The following is a 24,269-nucleotide window of genomic DNA, read 5'->3' on the forward strand; positions in this document are numbered from 1 at the left end:
CCTTGTATGGATATATTGAATCCACCAAAACACATAAATACAAAAACTATTTGCACATTAAACTGATAGATAACCATGACGATATACAATAGCATCACCATACGGTTGGTACTGTTGCAGTAAAACTGAACGATTTAACTTATTTCTGTGTACAGCCCAATCTGTCCGACAATCCGGTCTCTGCATACGTCCACTATCTCTTACCCAAACTTTTCCCTGAACCCACTAATCACAACACCAACATAAACTACATCGTGGACATGCGTTACGTAGATTGGGAAATAATTTAAAGTGCCCGTAAGATGACAAGTTGGATGTTGTAGCCCATTCAAAAGGGTCAGATTTGTAGTTTTCCTCAACAAATATGTAGGTAACCAAATGTTTTTGGTGAGAAAAGGTTGACCCCAAGTCAGTGCTCAGGGACAACAATACACCAGTGATGCAAGGCAGTAAGTATATTATGGGAATCATTATGGGAGGAAAGAAAGATGCAAAGAAAAAGAAAGATCTGAATTGGTCTTCAGCCAGTTCCTAATATAATCACTGTGCGTTGCAAGTCTAACCTAGAATCTTTGGGAATTGTGGGAGAAATCTGTATATTTTGTTGCTTTATGTCTTCAGAAATGGCAATAGAATATGAATAAATGTCTTCATACCTGATTGACGGGCTCCTATGTCAGTCACAGGAGTTTCAGTTCCTATTAGTCCAAACAACAAGGAGGGATTCTTTTTAAGAGAATTGTGTTTTGAAAGAGAGTGCTGTGGTCACCCACATTTGAACCAAACCAAACTTTGCCAAACCAAATGAAAAGAAGCTCAGTCGTGCTCTACTGACCTGTTGTCTACACAGCTGTGGCAGACAGGGTTAACCAAGCAAGGCGGTTAGTGTGAAAAAAGATGACTGTGTCGGGGTGTAGGTTGAGGCCCTCCTATTTGATCTATTGAGGTAGAAAATTAAATGTATTCCTTATAATGAAGTATATGACATTGCGTACATGTCCGTGGCACTTCTAAATTCACGTGTACATGATTCTATAAATGGTTTTTGTGATATATTGACATGGCTGTTGTGCAAGGTATTGACAGCTGAAATCTAAAGAGGGAGGTGTGCCTGCCTGCGCGTGTGTATGTGCGTGTACATTAACTGCGTGTGAACCCCAACATGTGGATGACACTAGGAGGCATGCCAACACAACGCGATCCGACAGAATCTCACTGTACAATATTTTTGAAATACTTTCCTATACTGTATCTTACAGTTGTGTGCAACCTTGAGCATATGACAATAATCAACAGATTTGCTTCCCTCCTATGATGACCTGTGACTCGTAAGTTTAGACAAGTTCACGAACATTGTTTTTTTTGTTTTTTTCCCCTGCAATAATGTTGTGCTCTTACAACTGAAAGGGACTCCCCCCCTGCTGGTCACACTTTATTTAATGTTGTTTAAATGCATGCAGTTCTTCCACTCAGAGTGTACAGAGACGACCTGTAAAGATGATAAGAGAGAAAGATAGAGAGAGATTATAATATGAAATCAAAGTAGTGAGTATTTGGATGCAAATACAAATCTGTATTCTTCAATGTGAATAGGATCATGTCTGGCATGCATTGTTAAATAAACAATTAAATAGATTGGTATACCGTGTCTGGCCTGTTCTTACCTGACAAAAAGTAAAAGAAAAAATTATTTCTTCATTGCATGTGTGACAGATGTGAGAAATGTATGAAAAGCTCAAAGCGTGTTTCATGTCATTTTTAGCAGGTTGAAAAAAAGACAAGTAGAGAGGAATAGCCTACTTCTGTACACACAACTATGCACACTGGAAGGAGAGAGAAAAAGACTCAACATGGTGCTTAATTTGTTTACTGGATCACTGATGGAAAACCTGTAGAGCTTTAAACATTAACATCTGCATTTCTTTGGCTCCTTTTATGATGCGAGCTACAAACTAGGACTGAGACCTGTTAAACGCATCATTGTAAGGTCACACTGTGTAAACCATGAAAATGAGGCACACCAACACATGCTGTTATGCAGTTATGGCAGGATGTCAGGCTCCCCCTGCCTCCTTGTGGCTGCTGGTGAGATCAGTGGGACAGGTGCTGCCTGGTGGACTGACAGTTTTAAATCCTGTCCCGCTGCCATGTGGCACAATCAAACCCAGCCTTAAATGGATACCATATGAGGAAATAGTCTGTCAGGAACAGATATAAACATTTTGTGATTTTTTTCCCCTTCAAGGTGTAGTCCTGACTGGCTGAGTGGCTTTTAATGTCTGTGTCTGTCTGTACACAAACATATTTTTGGCATCCCCTCCAGACATTCTGTATGACATATAAAAAGAATCTGCTTTGAATGATGAATTGTGTCTGGCATGTTTTTTCAAACTAGCTGTGATCGTCACAAATCATGATGAAGGATGCAACTCGGATTCAAGCTGTGAACAGAGCAATATTCCTCCTTCAGTAGATGAATGTGAAAATAGCCTTCTTGTGTCAAACTCTGTGCATATATTATTCTGCAAAGTGAAGTGAAGAAACAAGAAGAAAAATATTTTTGACTGGAAGAGGGCCACTGGACTGGGATTTCCAGTCTGTCTGCCTGTGTGTGTGTGTGTGTGTGTGTGTGTGTGTGTGTGTGTGTGTGTGTGTGTGTGTGTTTTCCTTTGTAGGGATGACTTAAGTCACTTTCAAGGACACACCAGACTTAAGGCCAGTTGACTTATGCAATTGGGGAGAGATAGTTGGTTATGGTTAGATTGTAAGTCTATGTAATTACCCCAAAAGTGGCTCTGTGTGTGTGTGTGTGTGTGTGTGTGTGTGTGTGTGTGTGTGTGTGTGTGTGTGTGTGTGTGTGTGTGCGCGCGCGCGCGTGACGGTACAACGGGACAGCAGTGGTGCGTCAGCTCTTACTCGTACACGAGGAAGGGAACATTCTGTTCTGAGCACGTGCCCCCTCCTTTTCTCTGTTACAACACACACGCGCGCGCACACTTACAAAAAACAACTTCATCCCTGACACAATCACCATATCATGTCATCTCAACAACATGACCCAGATGCACCGTGCTCTGTTGAACTCTTGCACTTTTGTAAAGGGGAAGCATAGGCGCCTCCTCTTCCAGGGAAATGTTTACTGCCTGCCCAGCTGAAGGAGTAGGGAAGGGGGGGCTTCAGGATATACCCGTCCGTAGACACTCGTTTCAACTAGATTTTTTTTTCCTGGAAATGTGGGGGTTCTGCCACCGAAACGAGAAAACTGGAGACGGAGCTCAAGTGCAAGGAGTCCAAGAGATTGTTTGCATCTGTGGTGTTCAAGTAGCGACGTCATGATAACACTCCTGCAGCTCTCTCGAACTTTCCTCCAGTACATTTCCTCTGGTTTTGCATATCGTGCGAGCACTGGACATATGAAAGAAGGGATCAGAATAAATCTGCTTTTAAACAAATGACTCACTGATGCAGTGTAGACAGATCAAAAGAGGCTATTTAGTTGTTGAGGAGAGGCGTGGCACTCCTCCCTGCCTGTTGTGAAATTAGTCTAGTTTCTGAGAGGTATTTCTACTGTTTAAATGCATTAAATGCAATCATTAACATGTATTATTATGTATGTTTTAGGGCAGCTCAGTGGCATTTAAGCATTACTGGGTCGGGTCATGTGCTACGTATGCAGGAAAACACCTCTGTATGGGTGTCATTACTTGGTATGAGTCACTTTATTCAGATAAACAGCTGCAGGGAAGAGAGTGTATCCAAAATGTCTGCACAGCTCAGGCCAGAGACAACATTGCTCAATCCCTACACCCCCCCTCAAAGCTAAGTAGGATTTTCTAGGAACTTTGCCCATGAATGAACCTCCCACTGCATTTAAGCACTCCTTTTTTTCTCTCTCTGTTTTTTTTTTTTTTAAACCGAGGAGGGTCTTGTTACACTTTCAAGTGTACTGACTGACTGCATTACAGTCTCTTGCTCAGTGTGGCCTACATATACAGCTTCTTGAATGTACATGTATTGTCTGTCAAATTAACAGATCCACTTACACTTGTCACTGATCTGCACATGAATTTTGAACAACTGAGTTTTAGTAATGTGTTCAACTCTGCAAAAAAGATTAGCTAAATGTTTTTTGCTTGTTTGCCATTTTTTCATGGTCATGTTGAATTCAGTATCTGACTAAATGTGTGCCTTCACAAAGCTCTAAAATAATCACAATAATTGAAACATAATGCACATACAAGTACACATGTGTTTCAAAAACGAATGTAGCCTAAATAAAACCATAGTAACACTTTCTATAAAGTCCACAACTATATTTTATATATGTGGATAATGCTTAATAACACATGCAAAAAACTGTATACATTAATGTAGCTGATGTATTGACACTACACCTATAAGGAATTACAAATTCAATCATTAAACTAACCCAAGTAGGCTGTCACAGTTACTCAGAGTCACTTGATCCACTCCCCGTAAATGGTTGTAAGGTGTTGTGAATTTTGCCTCTTGTATATTCTACAGAGTGTGGTTACAGCTGAACACAGGTCACTGCCTTATAATCTTACACTATGTTACAGATAGTAAACAGAAACATATACATGAAGCTATTTTGATGTGTTACTATACACAACAAAAGTGAATTGAGTAAAAATATAAACAGCCATTTCAAGGTATTTAAAACGTATAAAACTAACACATACCTGTAAATATGTTATAAACAATAATTAACAATGGACCCTCGCTCTACTGGAAGCAGATACAGGTACTGCGACCACTAAACACCACTGTCCTATCCATGATACCTATAAAACCTCAAAACCTGTCATATATATGGGTAAAGTAATTTAGTAATTGAGATATTTTACATTCTGATATTTTACTACAAAATCGTGATTTTACAGTAGTCTATTATCACATTCATGCTTCTAATGCTTCATAACTTAGTAGTCACAGTAATGCACTGCAAAGGCCTGCATCACCTATTAAAGAAATTGGTTATATTGTGTTATACAAGTACCCAATGTTTGGATATGTAGGAATTGGTAATAAAATATCTGAAATCTGTTATTATTTTAGACAATACATTGAAAGTGTGACTGTATAAGCAGTTAACATACTCAACAACAAACTGACAGTGTTATCACCAGTGTGGGAAATAGAGGAAAGGACCAGCTGACTGTTAGGGCCCATATGGTGACATACTGTATCTAATCATTTTTTTGTCGGCATCCTATAGCCGTTTCTCTTTCTGACAACATAAGAGCAACCTCGTGGACAGTATCAAGTGAGTTTGCATTGGCATTGAGGAGGTTGAGTGTAGCTTTGAGGACAGTTGAGGACGACGCTAATTCAGGAGGAGGTCATGGTTGTGAAACTGGGACACAAAAGTGAGACCTGTCCACAGCTAAAGCATTATGTGCCACAGTGGCTGGGTCGGTTTAGGTCTAAGAAAAACAAGACACATCTCTTTTTCATGTCAGAGCTTTATTTGTCGTCCCCTGAATAACGATCTGCCAGCTGTGGGTAGATGCCGCCACAGCTGCTAATGTGAGGATCTTGCTCAAGCAAATCTGTATTTCCTAACAGGGAGGTATCATCAACTTCCACTAAGCCTCTTTATAATAGTGGTCTAACAAATAAACCTGGGAATGCTATGATGTAAAAACTTTGAGATTTTGCTCTTAGACTTAAATGAATAATCACAATCAACTCTTTATATGAACCCAAGGCACCACAGATACCCTTCCACAGCTGTCACCTAAAGTACCAACAACATAAAGCAGACTGGTGTATATAATTGCAGCTTTATGCCTGCATGCTTCTTCCTTGAACATGAACTGCTTGACCTTCATTGATTGATAACGGCAGAGCAAATAGTTTACAGCTGTGGGCGGGACCTCCAGCAACACCAGCTGCCACTGGCTACATTATAAAGATGTCTATCATGCTTCAACATATACGCGCATAGAGCGGCAACATGTTGTATGATAATTGTGGTCAGTATGCTGTGATGTTGCAATGAATCTTATTCTTCGTGGTGAAAAATGTAAATGAGTTCATGGCACAAGGTTTCTTTGGTTGCTGATTGTGCAATCCAGCTTTTTTTTTGTTTCTCTTTTTCTCTCCCACAAAATAAAATGTCCATGTCGTGTAGGCCAGCATGACCTTGCCTAATCAAGCTAAATGCACAACCACTGATTCATCCCTCAGCTTTACAAATATCAGGGTAAAACATACGTTGGTGTACATATACCTAACACACAGGCTTCCTCAAAATAACACCTCTCTCCAGCATGGGGCGTTTGAGGTAACAGAGGAGGTCGAGGGGCGGGGTATGTTGAGGTTATGTACCAGACCCCCTTGCTGAGGTGTTGCATTCAAGTGCCCCTTCAAAGCACATTGTAAATTTGAGCTATAATTGGAACGACACGGCAAAATAGGCCAGATAACATAAGTTTCAAGAATGCTGAATGTTACAGCTGAAGCATCTACAGAACAAAACGTGCACAGTCGTTTTATATTGTTCTGGTTTTCTTGTTTTTTCTCCTCATCGTACAATCACAACAAGGTCACATTTTAATAGTTTGGCTGTCATATTAGTTTACCTTTTTACAGTGGGATCAATAAAATGTGGTAAAAAAAAAAAACAGTGTAGATGTTATGTGTATACTGTACACGCATCTATTGCATTGTCTGTCCATCTTGGTTGCTCTTCTGGAGGTGTCTTCCACTTTTTCCCAGTGAAAAGTTTATTTTTGGGAGGATTAGGCCTACTGTACAAATGATAAAAACCACCATTGGAAAATTTGTGAATTGTGATGTTGGGTAAGAAAAATGTAATTGATTTGATTCCACCATTAAAATCTAAGAACATGTTAGTGAACCCAGTGACTGTCAAACTGCTTGACAAGGAGTCCTAGTTTATTTAATAGGCTCCATTCATTAACACTAAATTTAGACAACCAAATCAGAATTCATATTTTCCTAAACTACTGTTTAGACCACTTCAAAAAAACGGATTATATTTGATAAAGCAGACATAATTCTCTTTTAAATCTCAGTCACTCAAGTATTATTTATTCAATTTAGGTTGAATTTATGTGGCGGTGGAAATGAAGGGCTGGGAACAAGGCAACATCTCCCAGTGTTCCTCTTTCTTTATAGTCCACCAGAAAATTAAAATATAGAAAACTATTATTTGGATTTTTTCATGATTCGAGTATTATATTTTAACTAGACTTATCCCCATGTCTGAGTACATGGTAACTTTAGCTGAAACTCTAATAAGCAAATCAAGCCAAAAACATTCAAAACACCACACGAGAATAAAGAAACAATAACAAAAAAGAAACAACACAAGTCAAATTGTCACAATGTACCAAATCATATAATTGCAGTCCACCTCTTTGTTCATCCTTTTTATATCTTTCCACAAGTCTTATTGCTTTATTATTGGTTTATTTGCACATTTGTAAAATAAAAGTCAGAGAAAAATAGTAAGTAAAAAATAAAACATGTGCGTGAGGTAGAACCCCATTATGAGCTTATCGTAAAACCTCACCTATAAGCTTTGTGCTTATTTTTTAAAGATATGTTTAAACTTATTTAATGTTCTACATGTTTTCGTTTTGAAGTCAACTAGATCCTTAAAAACTTTTAAATGTTTACTTTCATAACTGTATTTCCCATTCAGATTCAAGTCCTTCAAGGCATCGTTAGTCTGGTTCAACCCAATTGCTTTATAATTGGCCAACAGTGCCGCCACTCACTCCCGTGAATAGGCAATTCCAAAAACCGAATCACGTTTTCTGTCAGCCAATCGCAACCCAGTTTTATTATGACACCTTGGGATTCCGCGAAATTGTTTCTTGGAGTTGAGAGAAGTGCTGCTCACAGTAAAATAGGACAAGTTGACGCATGTGTGGGAGCGCATAGGAAGGGGGAATAAACGCAGACACAATAGCTTAGTCCGTTAACGCTGTGTTTTATTGATCTGGTTATTAGGAAAAAATGATCCATCGATAGAAGGAGAGAGGGAGAGCCGGGGACTGTTCAAACTGCTATCTTTCCTAAGGGGGTGTTTATTTATCCGCCCTGCAACCTCCACAGGAAAACGCAGTCTTTGCGGAATGGTCACATTGAAGACGACACGTGTGGGTGGTTAACCACATGTTTCCTGGGAGGACTGCGGTCTGATTACTTGATTGTGTTATTTTTTCAGGAGTGTTTTTGAATACCTAGTCTAGGTAGCCTACATTGTTTCTTGTCTCCTTAACCCGGATCCGCTGCGGTGATGTCGGAGGTTGATGTCCCAGCAGACTGCGTCCCCAGCCGGCCACCGGGGCGCACAGAGGACATGTTGAAAGAGAACCAGGAGAATGGGACTTTATTGATGGTGGCGATGATTTTATTGGACTTGAATAAATGCAATCCCAGCGCTATCGGTGCGGGGGGCAGCAGATGTGCAGGGGGCGGTGAGGCCGGCGCGCAGGAGAAAGTGGAGCGGGGGAGTTGCAGGTTGAATCCCGGGGACAGCCGGGGCTCTGTGGCACCCAAACAGTCCCGGAATCAGAAGGCGTCGGCGAGGCAGGAGTCCCCTGAAAAGAGGCACTGCTGCCCTTTCGCCGGCTGTGGAAAGATGTACGGCAAATCGTCCCACCTCAAAGCCCACCTGAGGGTCCATACCGGTGAGTTTAGGACTGGGATGACACGCCTACGAAACTCACTGGCTCGGTTCCGTTGACGACAGCGAAGCCGCCCTGCGTCACTTGTGCCATCATTTAATATCAGACGCAGGTTGACGTCACAGTTTAAACACTAGTGGTTAAGTCTAAGACGTCATAGGTCTCGACTAAAGATAGGGACACAAACGCAGAATGTTATAATGTCAGAGATTAAATGTGCCATATAATGTAATTTAAGTCATGATGTGATTGGGCCTATATGACGTCGCTGTCAGGCCGATACGGTCCACCGTGTGGTTGTAATGTGAGATGAGGGGTGGAAGTGAGAGCCCACATGTGGGTAAATGAATAACAGATTATAGGAATGATCGTCCCATGAATTTGGCCCTTCTGGGGGTGTGACTGACCGGCCCATAGAGGGTCAGAGGCTGGCTGAAAGGGGGAGAGGAGGTGTGAGTGTGTGTGTGTGTGTGTGTGAGAGAGAGAGAGAGAGAGAGAGAGAGAGAGAGAGAGAGAGAGAGAGAGAGAGAGAGAGAGAGAGGCGGAGAGGAAGGGGGAGGGCCGCGGGGGTGTATTTTAATGTTCTGTTGACACGCATCCAAACTGCGATCTGGGAACACCGCGTGCCGCCGCCCATATTTGTCATGCGTGGTAAATTGTCCAAGTGCGATAAGTCATCCCGGACCACAATAAGACAGGATCTAAGTAATGCCTCAGAATGATTAGCAGTGTTATTAATCGTGGGTTACCTTATAAAAGATCAATCTGGCTGTCCTAAACACACACATCTGCCTGTGTGTGAACATGCATCACTCATACTAATAATAACGAGGAACAGTGGACCAAAATATCAGCGTATTGGCTTATCGTTCATATGGTAGGTCACTGCGACACTGTTGTCCCCACATGTTCTTGTCCGGAGATAACCCTCCCTGCACCACAATTTCCTCATACGTCATCCCTTCTCAAGTCGGGTTGTAAACAAGAGCAGACATGTGGTTCAATGGAGCACGTGGAGGAGGAGGAGGGGGCGGAGGAGGAGGAGGAGGGGGGATAGCCATAGTTTTTCTTCTCTCTCTCTTTTTTAAATTTAACGAGGCTCTTTATATATAAATGACTCTCCATTTCTATATCAATATGTTCTATGTTTGTTCATTCAGGTCTGCTTCCCCAAATTTTGATCAGCCACAGACAAAAACTAATAACAACAACCAAACAGCAGTTAGATAAAGCTGGCACTCTCTTCTTGTTCGGCATTGATTAATTTTGAATATTACTTTGAATATTCTTCATGTTTATTTCTACTGCTTTTTAAACAACTTACATAGTAGTAAAACATAAAACAGTCAAATATACAAAACATAACATACATGGTGTATGATAAGGGTTACTTTTTCAATTTTCTTCTCCTCTTTCTTCTTTCCTCGCAGATAAACATGGCAATAAATAAATACAATTGTATGATCTGCCTCTGCCAAACAATGTAGTTACCCAAGACAAAAATAGAGTTGAACAGAATAAAATGAAAGGGTTTGGGGTTTAAATGAAACCCATTCCTAATCTATTACAGTTACTTATGGTCCCCAACTGTAAATCAAAAGAGAGAACTGGCTTTGTAGAAACATCCGCTCTTCACATGTCCTCTATGCGTACAATTCCTACAACAATCATTCCTACATTCACACAGTATAGAAGGAAAAAATATATAAACTAATAACTATAGTTGTATATAATAAAGTTGTGTGTTTATGTTTTGTCTAATGTCCAAAGGGCAAGTTCAGAATTAGTTAGGTTTTGAATGAAAGTGTACACAGATTAGGTTTCGTTTAGAAACCTAATCGTTTAGAAACCTAATCTGAAACCTAAATTTATATAGCGCATAAAGCGCTATATAAGTTTGATTTATAATTATTATTATTATTATTAGAGTAAATATTAAATTAAAATGAGGTGTGTTAGTGACAACGGTTGATGCTTTGGAAATTAATGTAGTGTAATATTTACAAAAGGTTGTGTGTGTTTGTGTGTGTTTTCTCAGGTGAGCGCCCATTTGAGTGTACCTGGCCAGACTGTGGCAAGAAGTTCTCCCGATCAGACGAGTTGACACGTCACTACCGCACACATACGGGTGAGAAGCGTTTCAACTGCCCAATGTGTGATAAGTGCTTCATGAGGAGTGACCACCTGACTAAACACGCCCGCCGACACGCAGGCTTTCATCCCAGCATGCTCCAGGGCGCCAGTGCAGCCAAGAGACGCCGTTGCTCTGTGTCCATGTCGTCCTCTGACTCTGGAGACCAAAGCCCTGCTGGGGTGTGAGACACACCCTCATGCTGTACATATATACATAAAGGTACATGCATTACATACAGAGGAATACACAAACACGGACACACCCGTTCACCTTTTATACAAATCAGGTCAAATCTGACAACCAGCTATACCACTATAAGAGAGGTTTTCTACGCATGTAACATTGTACAACAAGAAAACAGAAACAATACTTGTGAACTTAGCTGTAATCAAATCAGAGCTTCCCTTATTCCCTGAGGTGATTGGTATTTATTAAAGATTATTCTGTCTGTAGGCAGGTGTAGTTGTTTTTCCGCTTGCAATAATTTTACTTTATGTTGTGTGAGGTTTCATTTTTCCTGGATGTATGTGTATAGTTTTCAGAAAAACTACATATTTTCATTCATTTTTTTCAAAAATATGTCATGAGGGAGATATTCCTAGTGGGTTAATTAGATTCAGTTAATATTATTATTGCACACATAAACACACATTTACACTTGTACAGTTACCCTCCAGTCCAGGACAAGGTGAATGTACAGTATAGCAGTATTACCATGTAAATAGATTAAGCGGACTACCTTTTAGGTGGATGATTTACTCAGTATACTGTAGTTAAGTGTTATTAGAGAGTAATAAAATAAAGCTATTATATAGAGAATTAAAGAGCTTGGGTATTTAATTTCGTATATATTTTACTCTGGGCTTAGTAAATCAGGTAAACTGTGAGCTTTTAGGTATAAGCAGTGTGTTTCCTGTGTTGATACGTACATGTTGTCATATCATGATTAACTTGCAAATAATTGCACCAAAATACAGTACTTTGACAAGACCACAACACTTAAGTAAACCGCATGGTTAGATGAACTTCAACAACTGTGTCGCTTTTCCATGCTTGAATCGTGTCAATAGTGCAGGAAAAACATAACAGGGTAAAGCCTTTAAAAGCTACAGTGGGCGACTTTACTTTTTCCACTTTGCAGTTGAAACACTTTTCAGAGTTTAAGACCATGACAATTCATATTTATTATAAATGTGTGAACTGTAAACAAGGAGGTCTGTGCCTTTTAAGGGTTTTTGTCACAAGCAAAGAGGAGTTTCTACATTTTCAGCTTTTGGAATTAAACTACCTGAATGAACATCGTCAGACTCTTTATGTTGATATTCAGCAATCATTTTGAATATCAATGACTGTCTCTTATGCCAACAGTGCCAGCTGCTTGAACCTAACTTCTGTTTACTCAGTATCTGGACTGCATTTTATCAGGGAATAAAGTGATGCATGGTCATTTCAATCAATATTACACCCCCTGGTGGTGATGTTGAAGCACAACATTTCTCCCAACAGAAAGTCATAAAATCTTTATTTTTCTGTCTGAGCATTTTAAGGCACACTCTCTTGTTTCAGTTTGTGAACCATTCAATTCCATCATGTAGCATGTTTGTACGTATTTGTTTGGTACAGTGTATTTTTATTTTTATTTGTCTGGCAATCTTTTATAATATTACTAATGGGATGACACGTCTTATGCATCCACTACCAGAGCCAGAAACACTGTTGATGTCATTCGTTTTCTTTTTATACTTACCATATAATGCATTCAGATGTCCAGATAGAGTGTAAAGTTAGGTGTAGATTAGCTCTTAGGACACAAACCTACATACATTTGTAAAGTGAAATGCTGGGTTTTTTTTGTTCTGGCATTATGACAACTGTGATTGTGTGATCACCCTTTCAGGTTGAAGCCCTTACTTCTGATGCTACTGTACTGTAATCAGGGACTGTCAGTCCAGACCTTATGTTATCGCATTATACATAGCCATGTAATGATTGTTGCTAAAAGTTTTAACATTAAAATTATTTTTCCTTTCTAAACATTTGCTCATGACTTCTGTCCCACGACACACATCCATATCTGACACTGTATTTCTCAGTATTTCATCCTTTTATTTAAGGACATAACTGATGAAACAGAGAAGAGGTGACTTACAGTAAAAATGACACAAGGTAGAACAGGGAGTGCTCCATTAGCTTTGTGTTTATTTACTGTTTTTTCTTACACCGCACATAACAATAACATTGTTAAATACTGTAATGAAAGGTGTTTACAATACAAGTAAATCATTTAAAAAAAAGAAAAAATCCAAAGAAATATAAGCATCACCCGTGTCTAAATGTAAAAAATAAAAAAAACACCTTAAAAGACAGCAAATGTTCTTTCAAATAAACTAAATAAAGATGGCAATAAATACACACGTCTTTTAAACTTCTCTGTACTTAAGGCATACTATAATTGCAAATAATCAACTGATTTAAGGGAGACAGAGGGTTGTAAATGAAGGAATATTAGTGCTCCAAGTCAACGATCCATGATGTTGTAGTTACAAAACAATTTCCAACCTATTATTCAAATAAGACTAATAGATGCCACCTCACTCTTTATGTTGGCATTGTATGTCTGTATGCATGCATATGCATATGTAAGAAGAAAAGGTAAATCTTTTTGGTGTCTGAACCTGTGTGCTCCTCGATGATCTGCAGTGTGAAAGTAGAAATGGGAAAGGAAGGAGTGTCTGGTGATCGTCAGGTTCTGTGACATTGAGAAAATAAATGAGGGAGGCAACAACAGAATGAAGAAAATCTATCTTAAGAGCCCCCACAGTCCCTTTGGCATTGATAAGACGGGAATCATGTGAGCATCATGTGTTAGAGGGTCGGTGCAACAATATGTAATCTTCCCTTTTGACACAGTTCATTTCAGATAAGACACTGTCACTGCTATGCAGGAAAGAGTACAAAAACAAGGGCTTAAAAAAACAACCAAAATGTGCAAATTCAAAACAATACAAGTCAAGCTAGAGCCACAACAACAGCAAATGATTGCACAGTAGAAATGGGGGAAAAATCAAATGTGCAACAAGCTATTTACTTATTAGTCTCGATTCAATTATTTAGTTTGGTGCTCTTCATGCAGTTTCTTCCTCAGCCATTCATGTTCATACATTCATCCCTTAACTCTGCACTGAAATATCTCAAACCTGTACTGCAAAGATATCAAACTGTGGGAGTGTTGAAGGTGGTGTGAATGTGTGCAACAACCTGCCCTGTGCTACATAACAACCCTGTACAGTACAATGAATACCGCACTAGAACCAAGACCGCAATCCACACTTCTCAAATATCTCTTCAACACATACAATAATACTGATCCCTCCGTTTTAATAAAGTAAGCTTTCAAATAAAAACTTGAATAAAAACCCCAAAATGTAACCAAGAATTCAGGAAAGCAGAGCAGTTGAGTCAGCAGTAATGATAATGTTTCTTGTTCTTTGGGGAAATGGAAATCACTTTATCGCATCAATGGACCTATTGTTTTTTGTCTACTGTTATCAGTGTGTTGTGTTACATCATGTTCACCAGGAGAAGGGCTCTCAAACACAAGTGCACGTCCTACCATAGGAGGAAACCACCACTTTGACTCATATTGTAAATACATATTGAATATTTTCACGTATGTTTTCCTTCTCCTAATTTTAAACCAAACTTTCTATATGTTAATTTGATTAATTGTCATTGTCATTATCGTCATAGCACTTAACTGTCATTACAATATTCTACCAATGCTTAACTGTCGCCACTCAGGTGGCGAAGTAAACTCACAGCAGATGAAGATCAGGGGTTATGTTGTGTGGAAAGGGGACGGGTAAAATGGTCAGAGCGGGGCTGGGTTACTGTATTTGACAGGTGGTGGAGGAGGTTGCCTGGCAGCACATGCAGGTGGGGTTGACTGACTTGGGCGGGATCAGATCCAGGTCTTCGTCATCCGGGATCTCGTCTAGGCGGTAACCATCCTTCAGCAGCTGGATGTTCAGATCCTGGTTGATTTGCTGAGGAAAGAAGGAGAAACAGAAGAGGTCAGAGAACATGTACAATAATATTCAGGATGTGTAGAGTTCTACCAGACATTTTGTTGCTGTTGGAGTTTAGGTTTGCTGTTTCCATACAACATATATTCAAATGTAACTCGTTTGTGTTGCAGGTATACACCAAACAGAATGCTACCTAATGTGTTGCATTAGCTGGTGAGCAAACAGTAACAGGTGAAAAATAGCAATAATACTTAAATTTGGGTGTCAAATTTGTCAGTAGGCTACCTGTTAGTCAGTATACCAGGGTAGGGTTTAAAAGTCCTGGGTATATTATTTTCAATACCGTCAAAACTACAGACTCCCAGTTAACCTGTTTTTTTTTTCTTGCCACAGTGCTTGCTCATGTGGGAATGTTGGGTCTCTTTAAAATGAAAACCTGAAGAGTACGGTTTAGAACCTGCTAAATGTGTAAAGTGCCTTGAGATGACTTTGTTGTGATTTGGCGCTATACAAATAAAGATTGATTGATTGATTGATTGAGTACAGTCTATGGGTGCGCCTAAAAGCAGCATGTAATACCACCTCTGACCACATTGTGGGTTACAATGTCTGAGTGGCGCTGTCCGCACTTCCGCTCGTTGACTCCGCAGGAAGTGAAGACTATTGAAGAAGTGACTTTTTTTTTTTTTTTTTAACTTACCTGAAAACCTTCGCCAAGATTTGAGTTATTCGTCTATAGTTATGTTTTTGGTGAATGAAACTCGCTATACTTTTCTTTATTCGACCTGATAATCATTTTGTGGCCCTTCAGTAACTTTGTTTCTTGACATTTATTGAGCTATGTCTCTGCTGTGGTACAGGGTGAACAGGTAAGACAAATCACGTCATATTACCTTAAAATGTACCTTAAAAAAGAAATACGGCCCAAGCCTAGTACCAGTAGAGCAGGTGTCAGTTTGAGGTCGAAAGTAGTAATGTTGCAACAATCCAGCTAATGTGAGTAAAACGATTTAGACTATTTTAGAGAGCTTGATAGATATTTGTATGTCTTAATTTAGCAGCAGGTCGTCCTAAACAAGCCAAACATTTACGTTGTCAATATTTACAAAAGGTATGCTGAAAAAAGGTTCAAGTAAGGTAACGTAACACTAAACACAGAAAGGCAGGTATCTATATGATTGTGATGACATTAATTATTTATGATCAGACCTATGTGGATTTGAAAAGCCCACCATTTAAACTAATGAATGACTGCTGTCTCTGTTTCATGGCAACAAAAAACATCTTTTTAGAAAATGTAAAATTTAATATCAAGATTTTCTATGCTCATGACTTTTATCGTGGTAACCATGGCAAACTGAGTTAAGGCACTTTCACAGATGGCTGTAAGGAGCATCACTTGGAGCTTTGTCATCAACATGATGAGTCCTTTCTTGGTGTGATTTGTTTGTGATGCCTTTGTTTGCATGCAAAAAAAAGGCATTGTTTTGTGTCAAAATCCTGTGTTTTTGTTCTTTTCTTAAAGTCTAGCGTCTACCTTTTTATGTATTAACAATCTTGTCCAATAAAAACAACTACTGTTCACATTACTGTACTGCATTACCAACAACAAGCTTTGTCCTCCGTCCTCAAGCTACAGTACAATCATACTGTTGCCATGGTGTACCCCTTGCATTATCTAATGCTGAGATTGAAGAGCTAATGGCTAAACACAGGTACAGCATTTACTGTACATCATCATGGTGGCATTAAGATCTGACCACTGTTGGACCGCATCAGTCAGAGACAGAAAAATGACAGAGTGGGAATGAGGACTCTTCTAGGAAGTAAAAATGATTATGTGGCTGTTTGCAGTTTTATTGGCAGAAACATTTGTAAACAGGATTTGCAGGCACAGACACCCTGAGATGACATTTCATTTGTTTTCCTGTTTCGTGTCTCATACACATTTGTGTGCAGGTGCATCTGCAGTAATCACAGACTTTCAGCGAAAGCACATGCCTGCAGAATTAACATGGATGATTAGGATGGTTATAAAGATTTGGCTATTGACCAATCGAAGTAATGGAGTAAAGAAGGTGAGGGAGTGACTGAATGAGAGAGTAAACATGAGGCATTACAGAGTGCACAGATATCTGCTCGCTCACATAACTCACCTCAGCAGAGGAGTATCCTGACGATGAGTATCTAGACATGTCAAAGTCATCATCACTGCAACAGAAAAACATGATATTGTGTGTTTATGTATGTCTGAATCAAGAAAAGACTTAGACTGAGACTTAGTGTGTTTTGTGTTTGCGTGTGAGTGTGTGTTCACCTGTCTGTGTCTAGGGCCACCAATGGCTTTTCGTCTGGGCTCTGGTCTAAAGAGGAATAGCCTTTATTGGGGACTACCAACCTGTGGGGAGAGAACAGAGAAAAAGAGGCAGTGGCGGAAGAGAGAGAGAGGGAGAGAGAGACAGAGGGGAAAAGATCACAAAGAGCAGACAGAGGGTGTAACAGGAGATGACAGGAAGGCAGGAGGAGGGAAAACAGGAAGAGGTGAGTAAGACCACGATTGACAGGGATGTTAAGAGAAAAGGAAAGCAGGCCTGGAGGCAACATCACAGCTCAACTAAAGCAACAACAGAGGCATGAAAGAGGTCTTTCTAACTCGGACATCATACAAACCCAGAATCAATAAAAGTATTTTTATCTTCTGAGCCCATACGATAAACAAAGATGATGACGATGAGATAAAACCCCCCATCTATTTAAGCCCATGAAAACATGTTTCTGATCTTATATAATAAACACACACACGATGCGAGGTAGGACAAAGAAAAAGTACTCAACCCTTTCTTTTTTTTTGAGTATTGTTGATTTCACTCTGGCTTTGATTCACTTAATTATGATTTGATTGATGGAGTGACACAAAACCAACTTGATCTTAAATCTTGTATCAGTAGTGTGCTGCACTGCAATTTCCATCATGACAGACTCTACAGTATCTCTGACAATAATCAAGTACAGAGCAACACACGACTTTATTATGATCATCATTTTAGAGAATTAGCTTGTATGCCCCATGCTGTTTAAGATATTGCACTGGAATGAAGAATTAATTTGAGTTTAAGACTAAAACAAAAAGACATTTCAATTGAACTCTCAGAAAGATAGCAGCATCCAACAGAAGATGAAAGTCAGTCATTTTCTCAGCGCGTTTGTTTCTCACCGTGTTCTGGCCATGACATTGTTCTTCTTGGGCTGCTGATTGACTGGACTGCCTACAGTGTTGCCGTTCTTCAACGAACCCTTCCTAGCAAGTTCTCTCTGTTTCTCTGTGCAAGAAACACATACAGAGGAACACACACTGTGGATCAGCTCCAAATGACACAAACTGCACCAAAAAGTGGCCAAAGACCCTGACTAGTAAAACGTACAAGCCACGCACACTTAAAATGTGGCACATGTTGCAAATCAAAACATTCTTATATGATCATGGGAACCTTTGTAATTAGAAAGTGTAAAGCAAGGCGTTGTTGACAGAAGAGGTTTAATTTCTCAGTTCTGTTGCATGTCATTTTGTCACATTTGCCTCTTCAGACCAGTTTATTAAATAACGTGTACACTGACTTTAGTATTAAACTTTCTCAAAAGAAAATAAGCATCATTTAAGACACTTACTTGTCGGAATGTGTGATCATCAGTGAAGGGAATTCACTTTTACTATATATGCAGTCTATTTACACTTTCAGAGGACAATGACATCTTTTTTTTTTAACTTTAAGTTTTTTTACTTTTGAAAGCAGCACAGTGCAAAAATTAAGTTTTTGCTCTCTGGAGGGATTTATGATCAGCAGGCCAGGAAGTGATAATCACTGTTTTTAGGACTGAGGGTGTTGTTGTCATAAGTCATGTCTTTTTTTTAAACTAATAAACAACTTAGTACAAAATCCTAAAAGCACTCAATCCTGACCTGAATGCTTTCCCCTCCATTTTCTTCCTTGTTTGATTCTTGTCATGGGTCAGATGACAAATGACTGCAGTAATGCTCAGTCTAGTCTGAGTCACTGATGAACTAAAATACATTAGTGACACTACAAATGTAAATATTTATTTTATATTTATGTATTTAATTTATTCTGTGCCACCAGTTAAAGACATTCAGTTTTTAATAGAAGAGCTTCTACAAGGCTACTGTATGTAGATTAGAGCCTTAGGTCTCAAGGTCACAGTTACAGAGGGACTAGTTTAACAAGCATGCATAATTGAAGGAATGTGTTGAGATTGTGGTTTTATATACTTTATTTTAAGACGATGTTAGAATAATATTAGGCAGAACTACAGCCGTCTTTGTGGTCACGCTTTCGACATTGCAACACTGCAGGTTTGTTGCTCTGTTAAGACCTGTTGTGCACTGCTCATGTAAGAATAAAACAACTTCTACAGTACACTTTTAGCATTTCTGTCACTAAACGAGTTACATGTTTTGATTATTCTCAGTTCTTAAAAGCTTTGGCTTACTGAAGTATTTCTGTAGGAGTAACAAAATAAAGAAGCTCTGCTGCTTACCACTGGACTCTGTCCAAGGGGCTGAAATGAGCCTTTAAGAACTGAATTTCCCAAACAAATGCTTTCGCTGTATATATTTATATACTGTATCTATAAGAATTAAATGGATTTAGTACTGAAACATTTAGTATTTTAATTGTTCAGTTGATTAAAAATAACTGACACAACTTTGATGATTTATCACATAGTTTAAGCCCCTTCTCAAGCATTTTAAGCATTTTCTAGTTACAAATGTGAGCATTACATGATTTCTTTGTGTTATAACATGTAAATGTAATACTTTTTTGGATATTGAAGTGCTGGCTGAATAAAACAAGCAACTTTAAGACTTCAGCCTAGCCTCTGGTAACTTGTGATTACCATTTTTTGATTAAATTATTACAACATTAATTAAAAAACATAATACATAGATTAATCAGTTATATATAGCCCTAAAACCGCAGGTGGATTGCGTGCTTAAACAATACTTGTTACTCACAGTTTAGCTCCATAACAAGAATGAAGCCACTGTCTATCACCACAGTCTTTGGTTTGCCTTGTAATAGAAAATTGATCTTCACTGCTCAGATGCCATCACACTGCGAATTAAAATGTTCACAGACTCCTCTAATGCCTTTGTTTTGAGTCGATATTATTCCAGATACAGCAGCAGATACTTTCTGAACCCACATCTGTACATTACTGTTAATATTCCCTTAAAATAAAAGACATCCTGATTCCCACAGGCAGACACATGGCAAAGTAGTACCTACTCACCTATTTTCATCTGCAGGGGGGAGGGCTTGTAGTTGATAGTGACGGGTTCCCCCTCTCTGGTGTCTGAGTCGGCCTCTGAGGCTGCGGATGAGGCAGGGTCCTGGAGAAAAATGGGAACATGGCATGGACAGAGACATGAGCAGAAATGTGCATCACAGAGGCATCAATGAATAATTAATGTATTATTTTAATGCTTAACAGACCACCAACAATGCCCAGACCATGTGAATAAAACAGTTTATAAATAGATTAAACAGGAAGAAGACTCCCTTCCTATATGTAATGCACATAATTGTATGAAGCATTGGACACACACCTATACTGCGTGTTTCAGTCATATTTTGATTTGCACTGCTGGAGAACTGGATTACCCCAACCTTAATTAGCAAACCATAAGGTTAGATAAGATACAAATGGAGACAGAGCATCAAATTAGCAATTACACAATATTTAAGTGACTGTAAATTATCTAATTTTAAGTGATCCTTGATCTGATGAAGTTGCTCTGGGACAATTTGGAGTTGGATTATTTGGACTCCCGGAAGTCCCTGGATCCCAGTTTTGGAAACACTCCTGAAAAATACACCTCCTAAATCCGCAGGGCATATGTAAATAGAAAGAAAGACCTTATTGATCAGTCGCTTCCATGAGCAAAGGGGTGAATTGGGGGCCTGTACACAGCAGGTCAGACAGCTTTGGGTCTAGTCTGGCTCTCTAGATGCCGGCCGCGGGCAGCAGAGGCCGCCCTGCAGGCTGCAGTAACCCTGGGCCCCGCTACAGGCCACGGAGCGCACCGTCACATTATTTTCACTTATTTAATCAATAGTTAGTGTTTTAATAGCACATACACGCACATATTCGCGATGTAGGACCATAAGTTCATCACGTCAGGGCGAAACAAGTGGCCTCGAAGCCGGAGCAACTTGCTGCATGGATGCTGAGGATGTAGCAGCGGTGTTGGGATGGGATGCTTGTTTTTTTGCCAGACATGACGGATGCTGCTCACTACGCAGCACACCGGACGCTGTATGTAGCCTATAACACGGAGGAGCGGATACGCCTGGCTGGAAGCAAACAATTCCTCATCTGACATGTTTTACTATCATTTTCATATTTTACTGACTGACAGCTGCCGATAAAAACTTAAGAAATGCGCTAATGGTACATCAGCCAATATTACGCATGGCAGGTGATGGATTTGTCAGGATCCCAAAGCATATAGCATAATATGAATGGCAGGCCTCACACAAACATATGGGATCGGTAGAAGTGTGATGTTTAAAGAACAAAACAAGACCAAAACACTTAATAGTCTCCACAAGATAACATACAGATAGCCTACAAATCTGACTTACCAGCGGCTGCATCTCAGCCTGCATCTCTGCCTCCTGCACGGCGCTCGGCACTTGAAATCTATCTATTTCTTCCATCATTTTGGCAGCGCGCCTCTGTCCTCCCTGCTCCTGGAAACTATGCTGCTAACTGGGTCGTTTCGCCGAGTTATCGCTGAGATTGTGAGTGATCTCAGATTTGTAACGATCTCTGTGGTTCTCCGGTGGCGAGCTTCATCCCAGCACGCAGTATGTCGACGGTGGTGTGACCAGTTGGGTGACGGTGACTCCACCACCCACTTCCGGGTAGGGTATCCCAAGCTGAGGTCCGGGGACCTAGTAGAGGCCTTTTGCGGAGGATCAGGGTGGTCCCCAGGAAAGTGACAGTTAGATTAATGTCAGTATAATTTAATTGGAAGACATGACAGTAAGGTAATCACTGTAATATCAAAATGATTACGTTTTTTTTAAGGAAATCGTTCTCCTATTTGCCTTTTTCCCTCTCTCTGGAGTTAGATGACTATAAAATCAAATTTAAGTGAGTAATCAAAGCCCAGAGGATCAGAGAATTAGCTTTCTCCATTGTCACTTCCTCACAATACTTCTTTAATAAGAACTAGTCTGGCAATCCTGGCATGAAATTGTTTACTTAAAAAATTGCAAGCAGTGCACACTGAAGACTATACTTTATTTAAAATAAATGAATAAAAAGAACACTTTGCCAGAAACAGACTGCTTAATAACCCATCACTTGGAAAGCCAATTAACTTTTGACTTATTCAATTAACAATTATTCAATTAAACTAACAGCTTGAAATTAAGCTAATTCATTATGGTGCCAAAAACTTGTCAGTTGATCCGGGACAAAACATAAGTCTAATGGGGGAAAAAAGAGAAAACAAAAAACAAAACAACAATATAAAATCTAAAAAGACCTGTGTGATAAAGAGTATACATCAAATAATGATCCTGTGTCTTTCAGCCTGAATTTTTTAAAGGTTCCTGTATTGTTGAAGTTGAATATTTTTGCTTTCCCAATTACTTGAAAAGTAAGGATCACTTATCAGTAGGGCTGGGTAAAAAAAATCGATTTAATCGATTTTGGATCGATTTCATTTAAATTTTGCATTATCGATTCATAGGGCATGAGGTCGATTTTTTCCCCATGAAGTTTATTTTTTAATTTTTTATAAAGCTTTATTGGTTGGCATCATTTACAGAAACAATATGTTTTGAAACAGCAGTAGTAATATGAAAATAGGGAAACAAACAGATATACAACGCCAGGGGTTACTTTAATAAACAATGCCTTAATGCAATTTGCAGTGATGGAATGTTGTAGTTCAACTACACTTTCACTTGCAATTCCTTTCTAATTTCAAAATTGCACTTTTGAGACTTGAGACAGTTTTGTTTACAGCTCAAGTTTAAACTGTCCAATTAACAAGTTTGCACTTAAAACCTGTTGTTTAATGTGAAGAGAAAAAATAAAGTACATTTGTATTTTGTAACATAGTTGAGCCATTTTCAATATTTAATTTGAATTGAACTGAATCGAATCGAATTGTGATTAATCGATTCAGAACCTTATGAATCGAAATCGAATCGATTTAGGTAATTGGCCACGATACACAGCCCTACTTATCAGTGTATAAGATGTAAATTGACCTCATTGACCTCGTCATGGAAGTGCAGTACAGCCATGACAGTTTTAATCTGCATCAGGTGTACTATGGAAAAGTGGAAAAATAGCTTAATTTTCTAAATTACTGTGAGAACAAAATTGAAGCACTTATACTTTACTTCAGTATTTCCATTTGATATTACGTAATACGTCCACTTCACTATATTCAGCGAGTAATTTTGTACTTCTAGACCAATCTACATTTATCCAACATCTATTTTTCCATGTTAAACTTTTTACATAGGATCAGTTTATAAAGTATAATGCATTATCCCAGATTAAACCACAAAATAGCAAAGATTAAACTAGCTCCAACTCAACTAGCTATGATTTGTCCATGCTCCTCAGACCCAAAATGAACAGGCCTCTCCCACATATAGCTAATGTTAAGCCAAAACTGTATCTGTTTACATTTGTCTTTTTAAAATTTATTTAGTTATTTTTTTAATGGGTTACTGTCTGTCCCTCTTTGCGTCTCCTGTTTGTACTGTCCCGTGTTATATGTGTCTCCATGTTAATTCCATGTTAATCCCTTATACTACATTTAATTTGTGTTAATCACCTATCTTGTACTCAATAAAAGGGGGGTGGGGGTGTTAATGAGTCAACAAAAATGGTCATGTTTATATATATTAATTCACTATATATATTAATGTAGTACTCTATAATACTTTCGTAATGAAAACTTTTTCTTTAGATGAATTAAGTACATTTTATTCATAATACTTATTCACTTCAGGAAATGCATAACCTTTACTTGTAGCAGTATTTTTTTTTTTTTACATTGAAATTAGTTTTACCCCCTCAGTCATCGAAGTGGGTGTAAAGAATAAACAGATAATAAACAAAGTTATGAGTATGAATGTTGATAAGAACATCATCAGCATCACACAGATATTATTTATTGCAGGGTTATTGCATTATTCTGTCACTTCCCTATATTTGCCTGCAGGATTTCCTAACAAGGTAACAATTACCCTCTATATTATAGTTTTGTTAATTAATTATAAAACCAATTAATCTTTCTATTTTTAATTATAGTTTTGTATATGCCTCTAATTATTATTGGATGACCACAGATCTTGGCTAGAGGAA

The 24,269-nt window shown here is 38.9% G+C and overlaps 2 protein-coding genes across 2 annotated transcripts; one reads left to right on the forward strand and one right to left on the reverse strand.

The window, feature by feature from the left end:
- The first annotated feature begins 7,932 nt into the window (after window positions 1–7,932).
- klf9 (Kruppel like factor 9) lies at window positions 7,933–12,995 on the forward strand. Its single transcript, XM_062417818.1, has 2 exons — window positions 7,933–8,690; window positions 10,726–12,995. The coding sequence occupies exons 1-2, from the start codon at window positions 8,297–8,299 to the stop codon at window positions 11,004–11,006; spliced, it is 675 nt and encodes a 224-aa protein (XP_062273802.1). The 5' UTR covers window positions 7,933–8,296; the 3' UTR covers window positions 11,007–12,995.
- A 1,656-nt stretch (window positions 12,996–14,651) lies between these two features.
- On the reverse strand, window positions 14,652–21,664 carry fam219ab (family with sequence similarity 219 member Ab). Its single transcript, XM_062417819.1, has 6 exons — window positions 21,515–21,664; window positions 20,160–20,259; window positions 18,064–18,169; window positions 17,167–17,247; window positions 17,006–17,060; window positions 14,652–14,867 (listed from the first exon to the last, which is right to left on the reverse strand). Exons 1-6 carry the CDS (start codon window positions 21,590–21,592, stop codon window positions 14,709–14,711), a joined length of 579 nt encoding a protein of 192 aa, XP_062273803.1. The 5' UTR covers window positions 21,593–21,664; the 3' UTR covers window positions 14,652–14,708.
- Between the last annotated feature and the right edge of the window lie 2,605 nt (window positions 21,665–24,269).

This window comes from Scomber scombrus, chromosome 4 (genome assembly GCF_963691925.1).
Source record: "Scomber scombrus chromosome 4, fScoSco1.1, whole genome shotgun sequence".
Classification (NCBI taxonomy): Eukaryota; Metazoa; Chordata; class Actinopteri; order Scombriformes; family Scombridae; genus Scomber; species Scomber scombrus.

Bases quoted from the DNA above. Each gene is read 5' to 3' on its own strand.
- klf9 (XM_062417818.1), top strand. From the start codon at position 8,297: ATGTCGGAGGTTGATGTCCCAGCAGACTGCGTCCCCAGCCGGCCACCG. The intron at 8,691-10,725 runs GTGAGTTTAGGA...GTGTTTTCTCAG, and splicing joins CCACCTGAGGGTCCATACCG to GTGAGCGCCCATTTGAGTGT.
- fam219ab (XM_062417819.1), bottom strand. From the start codon at position 21,592: ATGATGGAAGAAATAGATAGATTTCAAGTGCCGAGCGCCGTGCAGGAG. The intron at 20,260-21,514 runs GTAAGTCAGATT...ATTTTTCTCCAG, and splicing joins AGGCTGAGATGCAGCCGCTG to GACCCTGCCTCATCCGCAGC. The intron at 14,868-17,005 runs GTGAGTTATGTG...TTCTTTCCTCAG, and splicing joins CAGGATACTCCTCTGCTGAG to CAAATCAACCAGGATCTGAA.